The sequence below is a fragment of the Danio rerio genome, chromosome 2 (genome assembly GCF_049306965.1).
Source record: "Danio rerio strain Tuebingen ecotype United States chromosome 2, GRCz12tu, whole genome shotgun sequence".
NCBI classification, from domain to species: Eukaryota; Metazoa; Chordata; class Actinopteri; order Cypriniformes; family Danionidae; genus Danio; species Danio rerio.
In genome coordinates this window covers 60,286,078-60,305,000 of record NC_133177.1, presented here as the reverse complement: position 1 = coordinate 60,305,000, position 18,923 = coordinate 60,286,078, and the positions used below count along the sequence as shown (strand labels likewise).

The 18,923-nt window shown below is 44.2% G+C and overlaps 1 protein-coding gene across 8 annotated transcripts in view; it reads left to right on the top strand.

The window, feature by feature from the left end:
- The window catches only part of ncana (neurocan a), a 248,356-nt gene that overhangs the window by 193,153 nt on the left and 36,280 nt on the right, over positions 1–18,923 (top strand). For all 8 annotated transcript variants that reach the window (XM_073931819.1, XM_073931821.1, XM_073931830.1 and 5 more), the window contains one exon: positions 16,835–16,939. In XM_073931819.1, the coding sequence (XP_073787920.1) occupies positions 16,835–16,939 (105 nt within the window). The remainder of the gene's footprint in view (positions 1–16,834; positions 16,940–18,923) is intronic.

Sequence of the window (18,923 nt, the reverse complement as noted above, 5' to 3'; positions counted from 1 at the left end):
TTATTTATGCATATGATTTATATATGATATTAAAATACTTTTTAGCTTTTTTAAGTGATTTGATTAACAATATTATATGTCATATTCTCAATAATATTTGTAGCGGAATCTCAGGCTCTATATGTGTCGTCTACATATAATTCTGTTAATATGGAAAGCGAGTGCATGCTTTTACCAAATCTAATGTTGGATTTTATTTTAAATGTGTTGGGTGTGAAACAATATAATTTGCACAAAGAAATGATGGGGTTCTTCTCTAAAGAAATAGTTCCTCTGCCCTGTTTAGAGCGTCATTATGTGCGTTTTACATTATAACTAACGTGGTTCAAGCGATGGATCTGCGACAGAGAAACTAGGGGTTTTGGGAAACACTCCTCACTACATCTTCTTTTCCCAAACGATGCATCGTACTATGATAGTTCAGCTGTGAGCTACATCGTTGTTTGGGAAACGCACCCCTGTCTAGCATGGTAAAAATTAATAGCAGTTTATGTTTAGAAAAACATCGGTTGTTTGTGATTACGTTTGATGATTTGGGTTAAGTGATTCACAGTTCACTCTTTCGAACATTCATTAGGCGCATAGTGGGTTTCGATACTATTTTCAGTGCATCATGGGACATTTTAGGGAGTGAACGTTTCAGTAATTTTGCAATTGAGACAGCGCTTAAAATGATTGGCGATTGGGATGCACTTGTAGTTTAGTGACAAGCTGCGCAAAAGATCATGGACATTTTGTTCAGTGCGATCCTGGAATCTAAATATATGAATTATATTTAAGAGTTAATGCTGATCAGAAAGCAAAAGGGAATTTATTATGGTAGGAGATGCTAATGTGGTGCTTTTCTTCTCTAATAAATAAATTGCGCCCCAGAAAACGAAGACAAAACTAAATGAACGCAATGAATGCGGTGCCTTGGAGGCATGATACACTCTTTGGGAGCACAGACAGATGCTCAAGACCAGGGGTGTCAAACGTACGGCCCGCGGTCTGGATTAAACCTTGCGGGTGCGAGATGAATCTGTAAACTATAAAAAATGAGCTGCAATTTTGGAATTTTGGATACTGGAAGCCTGTGCTGGCATTTCTCCTGCGGTGTTGCTATCAGTGTGTGAAGAGCGGGAGAAGAGGCTTGCACTGACAATCCAACACAATGGGCAGCACATTGAACACATTTTATAAGTGTTCAGAAACTTGTAAATAACTCATGAAAGACTAAAGTTATGTTAAAACCAAGCACACCATTGTTTTACTTGTGAAATTCCCAATGAGTTTGATGTGTCACATGACCCTCTTCCTATTGAAAAAAACAAAAGTTAGATCCAAGATGGCCGACTTCAAAATGGCCACCATGGTCACCACTCAACTTGAAAAGTTTGCCCCCTCACATATACTAATGTGCCACAAACAGGATGTTAATATCACCAACCATTCCCAAATTATTAAGGTGTCTCCATATAAACGGCCCACCCTGTAGTTTATGCATGTTTTTTTATTGCATAAAATGTTTATCCTGCGCAGTTAAGTAGATACGATAAAAACCATATGCACGTTATCAACATTTTTCCACATCTTGACGTTTCCATCAAACATTTCCTTATGCAATAATCCTAAATCTGCCTAAAACAGTGGATGGAAACTGATCTATTGCTTATCTCTTATTTTGAAAGCGTGTCAGTGTGGTTTCTCAGATGTTTTTAATATTCCAGCAGGTGGACGGACGTCCAGGTGCCGTCAAGAGACTCTCGTTGCCTTTAATTATGTGCTTTGGGTGAAGAGCTCACACAAATGAATATTCATAGCGCTTTTATGAATATTAATGACTGACGCTTGCACAGATTGGCTTACAATACCGAGAGCTATTATAGTGGAGAGGCTTATGGCCTGAATATTTGGGTGTCAGGATGGATGTCGTGGGACAAAAGCTTGATTTCACAGCCGTTCTGTTGATTGTCTACTGGAACAGGCAAAGCATTATAATTAGTGAACACATGGGAGATAATCAGTGCTTTTCAGTGAGCTGATGATGCTTCACTTTCACACGTGCACAGAAGGGGAGGAAGAATTAACAGACAGGGGCAGAAGATACAGCTCTCTGGCTTTTTATTGTATGTGTTTACATAGCAATGCATGTGTAATGATGATATACTATAGACCTTTTTCTTGGAACGCAAAATTACCCATTATGCTTTGCGTGTGTGCGCAAGGAGAATGCGAAGATCTTCCGGTCGGCAGCTGATGCATGTAAACAGTCAGGGGGCGCAACTACACATTTACTGAGGGGTATGCAGGTTCAAATTTTGTGTGATCCCTCTTATTTTATATTAATTAATTAATAATAAATGAAGATTTGAGAACCAAATTTTTGAAGACAAATGTTCAGATTAATCTTAGAACTTTTGACATTATGTATGATTTGACAGTTTATTTTGATAAAAATAAAAGCAAATCTAAACAGTTACATCTACATGAACACTTTAGGCTGTGTGACTGCATGTTATTGTGTTAAATGATTTTGAATTAAACAATAACAATATTATATTCGTTTAATATGCAAAATAATGTTTTTTAACAAAACATATTTATTTATTTTTATTATTTAAAACTTTTAATAAGGATAATTTTAAAAATAGTTTTGGCACAACGGCGCCCCCCCATGTGTGGCGCCCCTATGCGCCGCATATACTGCATACCCCCTTGTTGCGCCACTGTAAACAGTCACATTTGGACAGCTTTGAAACGATAGTTTTAATCTATTTTACCTGCTTTATCCTCTTTGAACTAACACTGTTGTACATCAGCAGCATCTCCTGGACTGATCATTTAAAGAATTGCGATCTAATAGGATGGAAAACAGCTGCTGTGAGGCGTTTTCCCCTCGTTGTCAGACGGCATCTTCTGCAGTTTAAATGAAGCCTCGTCATCGCTAAAGTCAACATTTTCTCTTTATTTCAAATATATAATCAGCCCAAACAAATGTAGCTCACCAAAATGTTTGACACACACACATAGCCTGTACTGTGCCACTGACACACTGATTTAATAACTGTGACAAATAGAAAATATAGGCTAGTGTCATTTCGAAATGACAGAAAAACACAAACCGTGGTGAAAACAACACACGAAATAAAACACAAACGGCTCGCGATTAGAATGAACAGCAAATCAGCCAGCAGAGGATCAATAACAGACTTTTATTGCTCATTTTTGTAAATTGCACGACTTTCATACCTGTTAAGTTTCATGCCAGTACTCTGGTTTGCTCTCTCACTCTCTCTCTCTCTCATTTCACATTTCACATTTTAGGTGCTTTATTGGCATGACAAATTAACTGTACCCAAAAAAAAAAATAATAATAATACTAATACTACTAATACTTCCCTTCTTAGACTTTACAGACCTGAAACTTGCCTTTAGTACTTATTCATTGTTGCTCTTAGTTGTGTAAATTGCTTCCTTGTCCTCATTTGTAAGTCGCTTTGGATAAAAGCGTCTGCTAAATGACTAAATGTAAATGTAAATGACAAATAACTGTACATTCGTATTGCCAAAGCAGTGCAGCGTCGCTGCGTACAGACAAGACAAACAAATATGAACATAAAATATAATATAGAAATAAAGAAAGAAATTAAAAAAAAAAATAGATTAATAAAAATAACAATATATCAGTAGAACAAAAAATATTTAAAAAATTAAAAATAGATTAATGGTAATTTGTGAAACAGGATAAAAGTGGTGACAATAATATAAACAGTAAGTCCACGAGTAAAGAGTTCCAGTTGTGTGTTGGAGACAGTGGAGCGGATCATTGTGGGTTCCTCAGACGGTGGCAGGAGTGCACAAACTGAGCTGCTAACACACAGCTTACTCTCTAACACACACACTGCTAACACACACACTCTCTCTCTCTCTCTCTCTCTCTCTCTCTCTGTGTGTGTGTGTGTGTTAAAGAGCCGCTGAGCTAACAGCTGACAGGCCGGTTAACGCACGCACACACTGTATTTCTGACAGCAGACACGTGAACTAGGAAAACGTTTTTCTCGTATTTCTGACGCGCTTAAACCACACGTGACAGAAATGTGTCCGTTAAAGCCGTTATAATCTAAGTTGTGTGTCACAAAAACACTCTGTTATTTATTAAAAACGTTATTGAAAACCATTTTCGGAGCGCAAATTACCAGTTGCACATGCTGTGAACGGAAGTTTTTTGCATTCGACCAGAAGACGCTGGTCGCTATGGCGTTCTCCATGCAGCAGCCATGAAAAGGTCTATAGATACAGATGAAGACTTTATTAGTCCTCCTGGTAAATTTTAATTCTTTTTCAAATATTTCCTTAGTAATGGTGGCTTAGTAGGTAGTGCTGTCGCCTCAGCAAGAAGGTCACAGGTTCGAGCCTCGGCTGGGTCAGTTGGCATTTCTGTGTGGAGTTTGCATGTTCTCCCCGTGTTGGCATGGGTTTCCTCCAGGTGCTCCGGTTTCCCCCAAAGTCCAAACACATGCGGTACAGTTGAATTAGATAGGCTAAATAGGCTGTAGTGTATGTGTGTGAATGCAAGAATGTATGGGTATATTCCAGTGATGGGTTGCGGCTGGAAGGGAAACATGCTAGACAAGTTGGTGGCATATTCTGCTATGGCAACTCCTGATTAATAAAGGGACTAAGCCGACAAGTAAATGAATGAATGAATGAATAAATTGTTGTTTTTATTGAAAAATAAACATAACATTTTAAGTGGAAGGGGGGTATGGGGTGGTTCACCCAGGGTGTCATTTACTCTAAAACCACCAAAGTTGCACTGGGTGTATGATAGGGCCATAAATATGTAGGCTAATGGATATCTTCAGTGGAGAGCATTTCCATCGTTTTCTTATCCACGAAAGTAAAGTAAAAAGAAAGTAAAGAGTGCAAATGGAGGAGGCTCGTTCTTTATCCTTGTGCTGCAGATGTTCTGCAAATGCACCATATTGCAACGCAACTGACTCTTAAAGGGAATGTGAGATGAGACTCTGATTGGTTTAATGCACATTATGTTTAAAACACACCCAGAGCTCATTTATAGAATCAGCACAACCCTGTTAGACCATGCGCTGGAGTGCAGAGCGTATTTTACCCTCCTTAAAATAGCAAAAGTAAATTCAGACATGGGTGGTGCAGTGGGTAGCATGTTCGTCTCACAGCAAGAAGGTCGCTGGGTCGCTGGTTCGATCCTCGGCTCAGTTGGTGTTTCTGTGTGGAGTTTGCATGTTCTCCCTGCGTTCGCGTGGGTTTCCTCCGGGTGCTCCGGTTTCCCCCACATTCCAAAGACATGCGGTACAGGTGAATTGGGTAGGCTAAATTGTCCGTAGTGTATGAGTGTGTGTGTGTATGTGTGGTTGTTTCCCAGAGATGGGTTGCAGCTGGAAGGGCATTCGCTGCGTAAAAAACTTGCTGGATAAGTTGGCGGTTCATTCCGCTGTGGCGACCCCAGATTAATAAAGGGACTAAGCCAACAAGAAAATGAATGAATGAATGAATTCAGACACGCCCTTAATGCACCATGCGCTTTAGACTTTGCGCTTAGACCATTAAAATAGAGCCCGTTATGTGTTAATAACAATATTAAAATGAACAGTGATCATCATGTTAATCATTTCTTGTGAGTGTTTTTGAGAGGATTATCCGAGTCCTCGCTGCTGTCGTGATTTCAGCACACAGTGGGATAATTTGATGATGTGTAAGTAAATTTGCAGCTGTGTAAACACTGAAATTAAATCCGTCTGATGATGGGTAACTGTTTACCCCTGATGTTTGCATGATTATCACACTTCATTTCTCTCTCTTGGCGTACAATATTAGCATATCGCTCTATTAAAATCACCTCTCACCTATAATAACCTTATGAAGCAATTATTGTCACACATATCTCTCTGTGTGCGGTGTATGTATGCCATGGTGATGATGAGGGTGTGACTGTAAGCATGTGGCTCATTTGCATTTTGGTAAAAATAAATATATCAAAATAGCTAAGGAAATAATTAGAGCCAAGTTGTTGGTTGGTTTGCTGTGTAAAGTGTCATGAGTTGAAAGAAGGTGGAGCTTAGGGGACGTGGCCTATAAAGAGAGTCAGTGCATATTGATTGGCGGGTTGCTTTTAACACAGTCACCATGACAACACAACATCCGAGAGAGTTTGTGAAGCTGATCAGTGTGTGAGAAACAGACCACAATAAATGCACATGATTGTTAATTCAGGCAGAATTTCAATTTGGGTGATGTAAATGAGAGTAAGAGTGGACTTTCGTATTCTTTTAATAATTTGAGATGTTTGTTTTTCAGTCTTCTGACAGAAAGAGTCCAGGCGAAAACAAAATCTGTCATCATTTATTAGCTCTTTTGTAGCTCCAAGCCTGTATAAATAAATATTGCAATCTTAAATACATGCATATTTAGAGCTCTTTGAAGCTCCGCCCATAAATACTGATGAGATGCATGACATTTGTATTTTCCTTTTATCAAAATGTGTTATTTTGGAAATATTGCTGTAAAGTTTCATGAATTATGTCTTCATGATAAAAAGTGTATGAGGAAAAAAATACATATGAGATGATGGAAATATTATCCATTTTATTACCTGCCGATAATATAATATAATATAATATAATATAATATAATATAATATAATATAATATAATATAATATAAAATGATATAATATAATATAATATAATATAATATAATATAATATAATATAATATAATATAATATAATATAATATAATAAAATATAAAATAATATAATATAAAATGATATAATATAAAATAATATAATATAAAATAATATAAAATAACATAATATAAAATAACATAATATAAAATAACGTATTATAATATAATATAATATAATATAAAATTATATAATATAAAATACTATAATATAATATAATATAAAATAACATATTATAGAATAATATAATATAATTTAACATAAAATAACATAATATAATATATTTTAATATAATATTTTTAACAATATAATATAATATAATATAATATAAAATGATATAATATAAAATAATATAATATAATATAAAATAACATAATATAAAATAATATAATATAATTTAACATAAAATAACATAATATAATATATTTTAATATAATATTTTTAATAATATAATATAATATAATATAATATAATATAATATAATATAATATAATATAATATAATATAATAAAATAAGTGGCATTCCTACTTTTCAGAAAACAGTTAAACCGAGCATCTGCAGCGCCAGGATAAAGAACGAGCCTCCGCCATTCAGCCTCTTTACTTTCTCTTTACTTTACTTTTACTCTTTACTCCTTTACTTTGGTGGAGTGAGGAAGCGGTGGAAACTCACTCCACTGAAGACATCCATCAGCCTACATGTTTAATTCCCTTGTTAAGCGCAAAGATTTGTTTCAAAACTATTTCTAAATTCAGTTCTAATTTCCATCAATGAATAAATGAGCAATAAAAATTAACTGTGGTCAGAAAACCAAACACACATTTTGTTTTTAAAGTTGAAGTCAGAATTATTAGCCCCCTGAATTATTAGACCGCTTGTTTATTTTTTTCCCTAATTTCTGTTTAATTTAATTTTTTTTCTACTCATTTCTAAACATGATAGTTCTAATAAAGCATCTCTTATAACTGATTTATTTTATCTTTGCCGTGATGACAGTAAATAATATTTTACTAAATATTTTTCAAACACTTCTATACAGCTTAAAGTGACATTTAATGGCGTAACTGGGTTATTTAGGGTAACTAGGCAGGTTAAGTTAATTAGGCAAGTTATTGTATAAGGATGGTTTGTTCTGTAGACTATCAAGAAAAAAATATAGCTTAAAAGGGCTAATAATTTTGTACCTAAAATTGTGTTTAAAAAATTCAACCCGAAATAAAACAAATAAGACTTTCCAGAAGAAAAAATTTTATCAGACATACTGTGAACATTTCCTTGCTCCGTTAATCATCATTTGGGAAATATTTTTAAAAAAAAAAAAAAAAATTTTGAAGGTTGGCTAATAATTCTGACAACCGTATGCCATAGTGATGCAGACGTCTCCAAAACCTCACAGGTGGACAAATCTAAACAAGTTTTTATTAAAACAAATATAAAGTTGCAGATAATAAATAATACTGCTAATAATGTTAACATTACTAATGCAGATTGTCATGAAAACACTGAAAAAGCCCCCTGAGGTGAAGAAGGCATGGAGGCAGTGGGTTTTTATATTCATGTAGAAAATAATAATTTCTGTATCGTTTAATAGTTTATTTGTTTTTCATCTGTAAAGATATTTGTGTGTTGCTGTATATCCTGTGTGTATTAAGCAATGTGTAAGCCTTTAAGGCGCACAGCTAATGTACTCTGCGCTGGATTTTAGAGCAGCTTTTAGCTGGTCAATTGCGTGGTGTATTTCAGTTTCTCAAGATAGCAACGCACCAACAATGCGCCTTAACACACCTCCTTTATAGATCTGCTTACCCATGAGTCTACAAAATGACGCAAATGGATATACTATTTAAGCAGCGTGGTGCAGTGGCGCAGTAGGTAGTGCTGTCGCCTCACAGCAAGAAGGTCGCTGGTTCGAACCTCGGCTCAGTTGGCATTTCTGTGGGGAGTTTGCATGTTCTCCCTGCCTTCGCGTGGGTTTCCTCCGGGTGCTCCGGTTTCCCCCACAGTCCAAACACATGCGGTACAGGTGAATTGGGTAGAATAAATTGTCCATAGTGTATGAGGGTGCGTGTGGATGTTTCCCAGAGATGGGTTGCGGCTGGAAGGGCATCCGCTGCGTAAAAACTTGCTGGATAAGTTGGCAGTTCATTCCGCTGTGGCGACCCCGGATTAATAAAGGAACTAAGCCAACAAGAAAATGAATGAATGAATGGTCTAAAAATAGGAACAAATCGGCCAAACACTTCTTGCACATTATTGCGCCGGGTGTATAATGGGGTCCAGAGTTTTAAATGTGCTTCTGACCTTGACTGTGAACTGACTTTCACACACACACACACACTGGGATTTTGCTGCGATTCTTTCTCTCGGTCTGTAAATATATATCATGATGGACGGTGAAGCTCATTCAGTGGCTGTATTAGAATGAGCCTTTCTCTAAAGCTCAATGCTGGAAAGCCATTACAAGCCTCAATGAACACTCACACCTACACACACACACACACACACACACACACACACACACACTAAAAGCTGTGTGTAATGAAGAGAGACTCTAGAGAAAGCGGGTTGTGTTTTCAGACTGTCATCATAACAGCTGCTCCACTTATTCTGCTCAGGATCAGCCCACTTAATCTGACTGTCAGTGAAACGGACCAATCACAGCTCATCTTTCATGTGCTTGTTTAAGTGCTTTGAAATGTGCATTCATATTCGATGTTTGATGTGATCTCAACTGAAGAGGGCGGGGCATAGAGTAGCTCCTCCCCTTTATAAACAGCCAATAGTGTTTTGTTTTTCTCAAACAGTGAGAGTGGTTGAGTTCAAGCGCATCAAATGAAAAGCCAGTGGGATGAAGGGGGTGGGGCATGTAAGATACTAGAAAGCATTTGATTGGTCAGAAGATTTGATGAGAAACTAATGAGGTGACGGGAAAAATAACTGTTGATCCATTTAGGCAGGAGTGACAGCACTGTGGCCTCACAGCAGGGAGGTTGCTGGTTTGAGTCTCAGCTGGGTCAGGGTGCATTTCTATGTGGAGTTTGCATGTGCTCCCTGTGTTGGCATGGGTTTCCTCCGGGTACTCCGGTTTGCCCTACAGTTCAAACACATGCGCTATAGGGAAACTGATTAACTAAATTGACTGCAGTGTTTAAGTGTGTGTGAATGAGTGTGTATGGGTGTTTTCCAGTACTGGGTTGCAGCTGGAAAGGCATCTGCTGTCTCCTGTCAGTCAGTGAAGCATAAGTATTTGAACACAAGACAAATGATGTTTGTGTTTTTCTGTGTGACCCTCGCAGGTGTGTATGATCACTCATTATGGCAGGTGACAAGTGTGTGTGTGTGTGTGTGTGTGTGCCAGCAGTCTAGTCACACACACAGATTGTGATGGATCACCTCCAGATTGTCAGCCTGTCTGTTTGTGAACGTGTGTTTGCATATGTTTTTGTTTGTGTGTTTGTGTGTGTGTGTGTGTGTGTGTGTGTGTGTACGTGTGTGTGTGTGTGTGTGTGTGTGTGTAAGCATGTGTTTCTGAGAGTTTGTGGGTATGCATGTGTGCGCGTTTGAGTGTGTGTTTGTGAGTTTTTGTGTGTATGTAAGGGTGTGTGACCGTGTGTTTGAGTTTGTGTGTGAGTGAGCATGTGTCTGTGAGCATATATGCTTGTTTGTGTTAGTGTGTTTGTCTGTCTGTGTTTGTGTGACTTGTGGGGACCAGTAAATACCAGCAACACAAGTTAATTTCGTGTAAGCATGTGTTTGTGAGTTTGTTTGTGAGTGAGCAAATGTGTGTGAGACTTTTTTTTTTGGTCTCCATAAGTGAAACGGCTCATAAATCAGACAGAATGAAGTATTATGAGTATGTGAGAGTGCAGATTGTTTCCTGTGACGGTGGGTTTAGGGGAGATTTGGAGTTCCCCTTCGGTTGGGGAACTTCAGTGCCATGAATGGGAGGATTCGGATCAGAAGCCGCTTATCTGGAGAGTATTGAACGGGCCAATGAATGAAATTAATTGGCAGCGTAAGCTTGCGCAGGTGTACGACATCTGCAATTATCTCAGCATATAAGCACACCTGAAGCCAGCAGACGCCATCCTTTTCGCTTCAGATCCTTTCTGAGTGAGTCGATGAGGGTTCCTCTTGCTGATCAGCACTTCAGAGCGAACGAGTGTGTCTCCCGGTCCAGAGTGGGTCTTCGCGGTGGCAGACGGTCGAGCTGGGTTACTCCCTTGCCTGCGGTTCTTTGGGTCCGGTCCTCCAGAGCGGTGCGTATAGTTGCAACTTTCCTAAAAGAGCAACACAGTCGTGCAGCACGTCCTTTTCAGGATGGCGCTCCGACTGTGCGTTTCTGGATGCGGGGGTTTCCTGGCTCCGGATGATGGACACGATCACTGCATTGCATGTTTGGGGGTCCAGCATGTTAATGCGGTGCTCGCGGGCGGTTCATGTCGTCATTGCGATGCCATGACCGTTGCACAGCTAAGATCGCGGCTAACTTTCGCAAGAGAGCGAGCCACCCCAGTTGCCTCCTGTTCTAAAAAAGCAGCGGGCGCTCGGGCAGATCTGAGGGTTTCAGCGGGAGCTAATCCGCCGCCCACGGGCTCGCGGACCTCTCGCTCCTCACGGCGCTCCATCCAAGCTTCGGGTGGTGAGGGTGATCCGTCTAACCAGATGGTAGCTCTCACACTCGCTGACACCGGAGATCAGATGTCCTCCGCGGCATCGGAGGGTGGGCTTTCACTGTCCGACGAAGATCCGGACCCGCTCGCCCCCTCCGGGCAGGTGAGCGCTGTCAAATCGGATCCTGAAGCGGACATGTTAGCCGTGCTTTCCCGGGCTGCTTCGGCCGTGGGGTTGGAGATGGTTTATCCCCCAGCTCCGCGGCCGGACCGAATAGATGGGTGCTACGTAGAGGACCAGAAGGCAAAGCCTTCGAAGCCTCTCGTCCCCTTCTTCCCGGAAGTGCACAGTAGGCTCACGCAGTCCTGGAGGGCACCTTTTTCTGCCCGTGCTGCGAGTGCCTCCGCCCTCACCGCCCTTGACGGCGGAGCTGCCAGGGGGTATGAGGCGATCCCGTCAGTGGAGCGCGCTATCGCGGTCAATCCGCGCGGCGCCTCTACGTGGCGGGGTTTGCCCCGCCTCCCGTCCAAAGCCTGTAGGTTGTCTGCCTCCCTCGGAGCCAGAGCTTATAAGGCTGCGGGCCAGGCTGCTTCTGCTTTGCACGCGATGGCCACCTACCAGCGCTACCAAGCGCTGGCCGAGCTGCACGAGGGCGGGTCCAACCCAAGCTTATTACATGAGCTGCGCACCGCGACCGACTATGCTCTTCGGACTACTAAGTCCGCCGCGTGTGCGCTGGGGAGGACGATGTCCACACTTGTGGTTCAGGAACGCCACCTCTGGCTAAACCTGGCCGATATGCGCGACGTTGACAAAGTTCGCTTTCTTGACTCGCCCATATCCCAGGCTGGCCTGTTCGGCGACACCGTCGGTGAATTCACCCAGGAATTCAAGGCGGTGAAAGAGCAGTCGGATGCGATTGGCAATGTCATCTATCGGCGTGGCCGTAAGCCCGCTCCGCCCGCCGAGCCATCCACCTCCGCTGTTCCTCGCCGAGGGCGCCCGCCAACGAGTGCTGCCCCGCCCCCGCCTGCGCCTCCGGCCAAGCGGGCGCGGCGTTCACCTCGAAAGCGGGCAGCCCCTCCTGTCCAGGGCGCCGTTAAGGCCGGTAAACGGACCGCGAAGCGTCCCTGAGACAGGCCATCCGGAGAAGAGGAAACTTGCTCTTTCCCCGCTGGAGGGCGGGGCCCCGATAACAACGGTACTTTTCAGTGCCACCAAAACATCAGTAAAAGAGCACTTTTTCCCTTCCCCGGATGTGACTGCACGAGTTCTGCCAGTCCGGGACGCGCTGCCTTCCGGCTCGCAGACTCTACGTGCTTCGCCAGTGGCTCACGAGCGCTGGGGGGACGGTCTCCCTTCCCTCAGCCCTCCAGCCCCCTCTCCGGAGTCAGGGTGCGGAGCCAGAGCGAATCGCTCTCCTCCAGCTTTTCCGCGGGACCCTCGTGCTTCCCGGATCAGCACACCCACTCCGCGCTGCCCCACCGCTGGTACGTCAGCGATTGTAGCGATGACTCCATTAGCAGGGGCTCTGCCTGCCTGGTTAGCGCGGGCCAGCCCCTCGCGGTGGCTCATACGCACAATCAGACTCGGTTACGCGATTCAGTTCGCGAAACGGCCCCCCAAGTTTACGGGCGTGTATTTCTCCAGGGTCAACCCCCTGTCCGCCCCTGTCTTGCGAGAGGAGATTGCTGCCCTCCTGGTGAAGGGTGCAATCGAGCCGGTTCCTCCAGCCGAGATGGAGAGTGGGTTTTACAGCCCATACTTCATCGTACCCAAAAAGAGCGGTGGGTCACGGCCAATCCTAGATCTGCGCGTTTTGAACCGCTGTCTGCACAAGCTGCCGTTCAGAATGCTCACGCAGAGGCGCATTCTCCAATGCGTTCGTCCTCGGGATTGGTTTGCAGCCATAGACCTGAAGGACGCGTATTTCCATGTCTCCATTCTTCCACGCCACCGCCAATTTCTGCGGTTTGCGTTCGAGGGTCGAGCGTGGCAGTACAAGGTCCTCCCCTTCGGGCTCTCTCTGTCTCCGCGGGTCTTCACCAAACTCGCGGAGGGTGCCCTAGCGCCCCTTCGGCTCGCGGGCATTCGCATACTCAGTTATCTCGACGACTGGCTGATTTTAGCCCACTCGCGGGAGCAATTGATTATGCACAGGGACGAGGTGCTTCGGCATCTCCGCCTACTGGGGCTTCAGGTCAACCGAGAAAAGAGCAAACTCGCCCCCGTGCAGAGGATTTCTTTTCTCGGGATGGAGCTGGACTCGATCACCATGGTAGCGCACCTCTCCGAGGAACGCGCTCGCCTGTTGCTGAACTGTCTGAGGGAGCTCGACAGCAAACTAGTGGTCCCACTGAAGTTCTTTCAGAGGCTCCTGGGGCATATGGCATCCGCAGCCGCCGTCACGCCGCTCGGGTTGCTCCATATGAGACCACTTCAGCACTGGCTTCACGATCGGGTCCCCAGACGCGCATGGCACGCGGGCACACACCGGGTCTCGGTTACTGCGCTGTGTCGCCGCGCCCTCAGCCCTTGGAACGACCCCTCGTTCCTACAGGCCGGTGTGCCTCTAGGACAGGCGTCCAGCCATGTTGTTGTTTCAACAGACGCTTCCAACACTGGTTGGGGGGGCCGTGTGTCGCGGGCATACGGCTGCGGGCCTCTGGAAGGGTGCCCAGCTGCATTGGCATATCAATCGCCTAGAGCTGTTGGCAGTGTTCCTCGCTCTCCACCGCTTTTTACCGGTGCTGGAGCGGCAACACGTGCTGGTCAGGACGGACAGTACGGCGGCGGCGGCGTATATCAACCGCATGGGGGGTATGCGCTCTCGCCACTTGTCTCAGCTCGCCCGCCGTCTGCTCCTCTGGAGTCACCCGCGGCTGAAATCGCTGCGCGCCATTCACGTCCCAGGCACGCTCAATCGTGCAGCCGATGCGCTCTCACGACAGCTGTTACGCCCTGGAGAATGGAGACTCCACCCCGAGTCTGTTCAGCTGATATGGGCGCGATTCGGGGAGGCCCAGATCGATCTGTTTGCTTCCCCCGAGAACGCTCACTGCCAGTTGTTTTTTTCCCTGACCGAGGGCTCTCTCGGCACGGATGCACTGGCCCACAGCTGGCCTCGGGGCATGCGCAAGTATGCGTTTCCCCCAGTGAGCCTGCTCGCGCAGTTTCTGTGCAAGGTCAGGGAGGACGAGGAACAGGTTCTGCTAGTTGCGCCCCTTTGGCCCAACCGGACCTGGATATCAGAGCTCTCACTCCTCGCGACGGCCCTCCCCTGGCGGATCCCTTTGAGAGAGGACCTACTCTCTCAGGGACAGGGCACCATCTGGCACCCTCGCCCCGATCTTTGGAACCTCCACGTGTGGTCCCTAGACGCGAGGAAGACTTAGGTAACCTACCGACTGCGGTGGTTAATACCATCACTCAGGCTAGAGCCCCCTCCACGAGGCGCGCCTACGCCCTGAAGTGGAGTCTATTCACTGAATGGTGCGTCTCTCGCAGACAAGACCCCCGAAATTGCCAGATTAGTGTTGTGCTCTCTTTCCTTCAAGAGAAGTTGGACAGCAGGCTGTCGCCCTCCACTCTCAAGGTTTACGTGGCCGCCATCTCCGCTTATCATAGCGCGGTAGCTGGCGGCACCGTGGGAAAGCATAACCTGGTCATCCAGTTCCTTAGGGGTGCTAGGCGAATTAATCCATCTCGCCCCCCTCTCATGCCCTCTTGGGATCTCGCCCTCGTTCTCACGAGTCTGCGATCCGATCCCTCTGAGCCACTCGAATCAGTATCTCTAAGATTTCTGTCCCTGAAGACAGCTCTGCTGGTTGCGTTGGCCTCCAAGAGGGTCGGGGACCTGGAGGCATTTTCGGTCAGTGACTCGTGCCTGGAATTCGGGCCGGATTACTCTCACGTTATCCTGAGACCCCGCCCCGGTTATGTGCCCAAGGTTCCTACCACCCCCTTTAGAGATCAGGTAGTGAACCTGCAAGCGCTGCCCCCGGAGGAGGCAGACCCAGCCCTTTCTTTACTTTGTCCAGTTCGCGCTCTGCGCATTTATGTGGACCGTACTCAGAATTTTAGATCATCTGAGCAGCTCTTTGTCTGTTATGGCGGTCGGCAGCAGGGAAGTGCCGTATCGAAACAAAGATTATCCCACTGGATTGTGGATGCCATTTCACTCGCTTATTCGAGTCGAGGTCAGCCGTGTCCCCCGGGAGTACGTGCACACTCCACTCGGAGCGTTGCATCCTCTTGGGCGCGTGCACGTGGCGCCTCTCTAACAGACATCTGTAGAGCTGCGGGCTGGGCGACACCCAACACATTTGCAAGGTTTTACAATCTGCGAGTGGAGCCGGTTTCCTCAAGGGTATTAGGTAACCCTTTGGTGATTGAGGAGACAACTCGGTAGGGTGTTGAAACACGCTTGCTGCGCCATTCTCCCTAACACGGAGGTACGTGCGCCTTTTTTATCTGTCAGTAAAGTTCCCCGTCAGGTGAGCCCTGCAGATTCCTCCGTGGCCCCCAGCACTGACTCAGCTGAGGAGTCACTTGCTGGCCCACTACGTTGTAGGTCTGCCCGCTGGTCAGCCCGCGTTTTGGGTATAGGTGCCTGCTATGCGTGATCCCCACTAGGCGATCCCATATGCTTATTCCGCCATGGTTAAGTCCCCCCCCTGGGCGGACCCGTGTCTTCCCTCTCCGCTAACCACTCTTTGCTATGCGTACTCCCCCTTTTTAGGGCTAGTCCATAGGTAAATTCTGCCATCTATCCCCCCCTTGGGTAACGGATGGCCTCCGCAGCGTCCTCCCTATCGGGATTGCACGCTTCCCAACGTACTGTCGTATTTCCTAGAATTATCTAGATGCTCACGACTTCCCAAAAAATATATCTAAATCCGTAAAACTTCTGTTGAAGTAGGATAAATTAGGGCCAGGGACACGTTGGAGGACCGCGCCCCCCATGATGTGGGTGCGTCACGCTTGCTTGACTATCTCCTCATCGGGGGTGTTGGTAAGGTGCAGTCATTATGGCGCTTTCCATATTCTCCCATTCATGGCACTGAAGTTCCCCAACCGAAGGGGAACGTTCGAGGTTACAGAAGTAACCCTTCGTTCCCCGAGGAGGGGAACGGAAGTGCCATATTCCGTCGCCATAATGACTGTCCCTTAGCTGTTTGAAAGTCTCTTCAGCTTAAAAGGATGGCGTCTGCTGGCTTCAGGTGTGCTTATATGCTGAGATAATTGCAGATGTCGTACACCTGCGCAAGCTTACGCTGCCAATTAATTTCATTCATTGGCCCGTTCAATACTCTCCAGATAAGCGGCTTCTGATCCGAATCCTCCCATTCATGGCACTTCCGTTCCCCTCCTCGGGGAACGAAGGGTTACTTCTGTAACCTCGAACGTTTCGGAGCCCACAATATACAGTCTGAACTGTAGAAACATCATTACAGCTATGGAGAGACCCCATAAAACATCATAACCCATATGTGTGTGTGTGTATGTGTTTCAGAGGACGACAGATGCAGTTGTCTTCACGGAGGGACGTGTCTTCCTCATGGAGAGGGTTTCCGCTGCTTCTGTCCGCAGGGTTACTCTGGAGAAAGCTGTGAGATCGGTGAGGACATTTTCAGACTTTATACACACACTAATCAACATTCTGCCATCATTTACTGCTTCCAGACCTGCGTACAGTAATGAAAATACATAAATATACTCCATTTCAGTGTGTATGCGTGCTGTTTATCTGGACTGGGGTGACATTACAGACAATCTAGCAGTTTTCTTCTTGAAAAAATCATGAAATAGTATTTGTAGCAGGGTCATTATATTTAACTACAACTATAAAACCTGTCTGAACATCTTTTATTATTTCTTAAACAAACTCTGAGTGAATTATATATATATATATATATATATATATATATATATATATATATATATATATATATATATATATATATATATATATATATATACAAACACAAACACACACACACACAGACACTGGCCACTTTATTAGGTACACCTTACTAATTTCGGGTTGGACCCATTTTTGCCTTCAGAACTGCCTTAATCTTTGTGGCAGAGATTCAACAAGGTACTGGAAATATTCCTCAGAGATTTTGCTCCATATTGACATGATAGCATCACACAGTTGCTGCAGATTTGTCGGCTGCACATCCATGATGCCAATCTCCCATTCCACCACATCACAAAGGTGCTCTATTGGATTGAGATCAGGTGACTGTGGAGGCCATTTGAGTTCAGTGAACTCATTGTCATGTTCAAGAAACCAGTCTGAGATGACTCGTGCTTTATGAGATGGTGCGTTATCCTGCTGGAAGTAGCCATCAGAAGATGGAGACACTGTGCTCATAAAGGGATGGAGCCCAAAGTGTGCCAAGAAAATCTCCCCCACACCATTACACCACCCAACCAGCCTGAACCACTGATACAAGGCAGGATGGATCCATGCTTTCATGTTGTTCTGTCCCTACCATCCAAATGTGTCAGCAGAAATGGAGACTCATCAGAGCAGGCAACGTTTCTCCAATCTTCTATTGTCCAGTTTTGGTGAGCCTGTGTGAATTGTAGCCTCAGTTTCCTGTTCTTAGCTGACAGGAGCGGCACCCGGTGTGGTCTTCTGCTGCTGTAGCCCATCCGCCTCAAGGGTAGACATGTTGTGCATTCAGAGATGCTCTTCTGCAGACCTTGGTTGTTTAATTAGTTTACAAATTAAGTTATGTGTAATAAAATGAAGTGACTAAGGGAATAATCATTGAGCACATGAAGAAAGGGAGGTGTATTAAGGCAGTGAAAGCCCAGACAGCAGCTGAAATCTCTCAGCAGTTCTTCAGCAACCTTCTGCCCTTCCTCAGTGTAAATGAATATCAGCTGCTTCAGTCCAACATCTACATGAGCAGGAGGATGAAGATAAACCCAGGGTGGAGATTTCAGCAAGACAATGAACCAAAAGACAGTTAAGGAGAGTCTTAAATGCTTTCAGAGAAAGAAAATCAAGCTGTAGAATGGCCCAGCCAATCACCTGAGCCCAATCCAATAGAGAATACAAAATAGAAATCATATTTGATAGACGAGACCCACAGAACCATCAAGATTTTGAGACTTGAATTTGCTCTTCAGTTTTGGACTCTCAGTATTGACTTTAAAGCACACTGAACTGAGCTAAACTGAACTGAACTTAAACACTAAAAACTGAACGACCCTGATCCAGATACTATGACCATTTATGTGAAGCTGCTGACACAATCTACATTGTAAAAGCGCTATACAAATAAAGCTGAATTGAATTGAATTAAACTTAAACAATGCATGTGACTTCATTCTCCATATGAGAGGCATCTTTAAGCTGCCAGTAATTAAAAATCTATCAATTAAAACTTTATAAAATCTAATTAAACTCTATAAATTAAAACTATAAAATCATTAATTAACAATCTATACATTTAAACTACATATAATCTCTAATTAAAACTGCATACAATTAAACCTCTATTTAATATCTAAATTAAACTCCATTAAATGAAACTATAAAATATCTAAAAAGAAAATGCATATGCAGTCATGTACACACACAA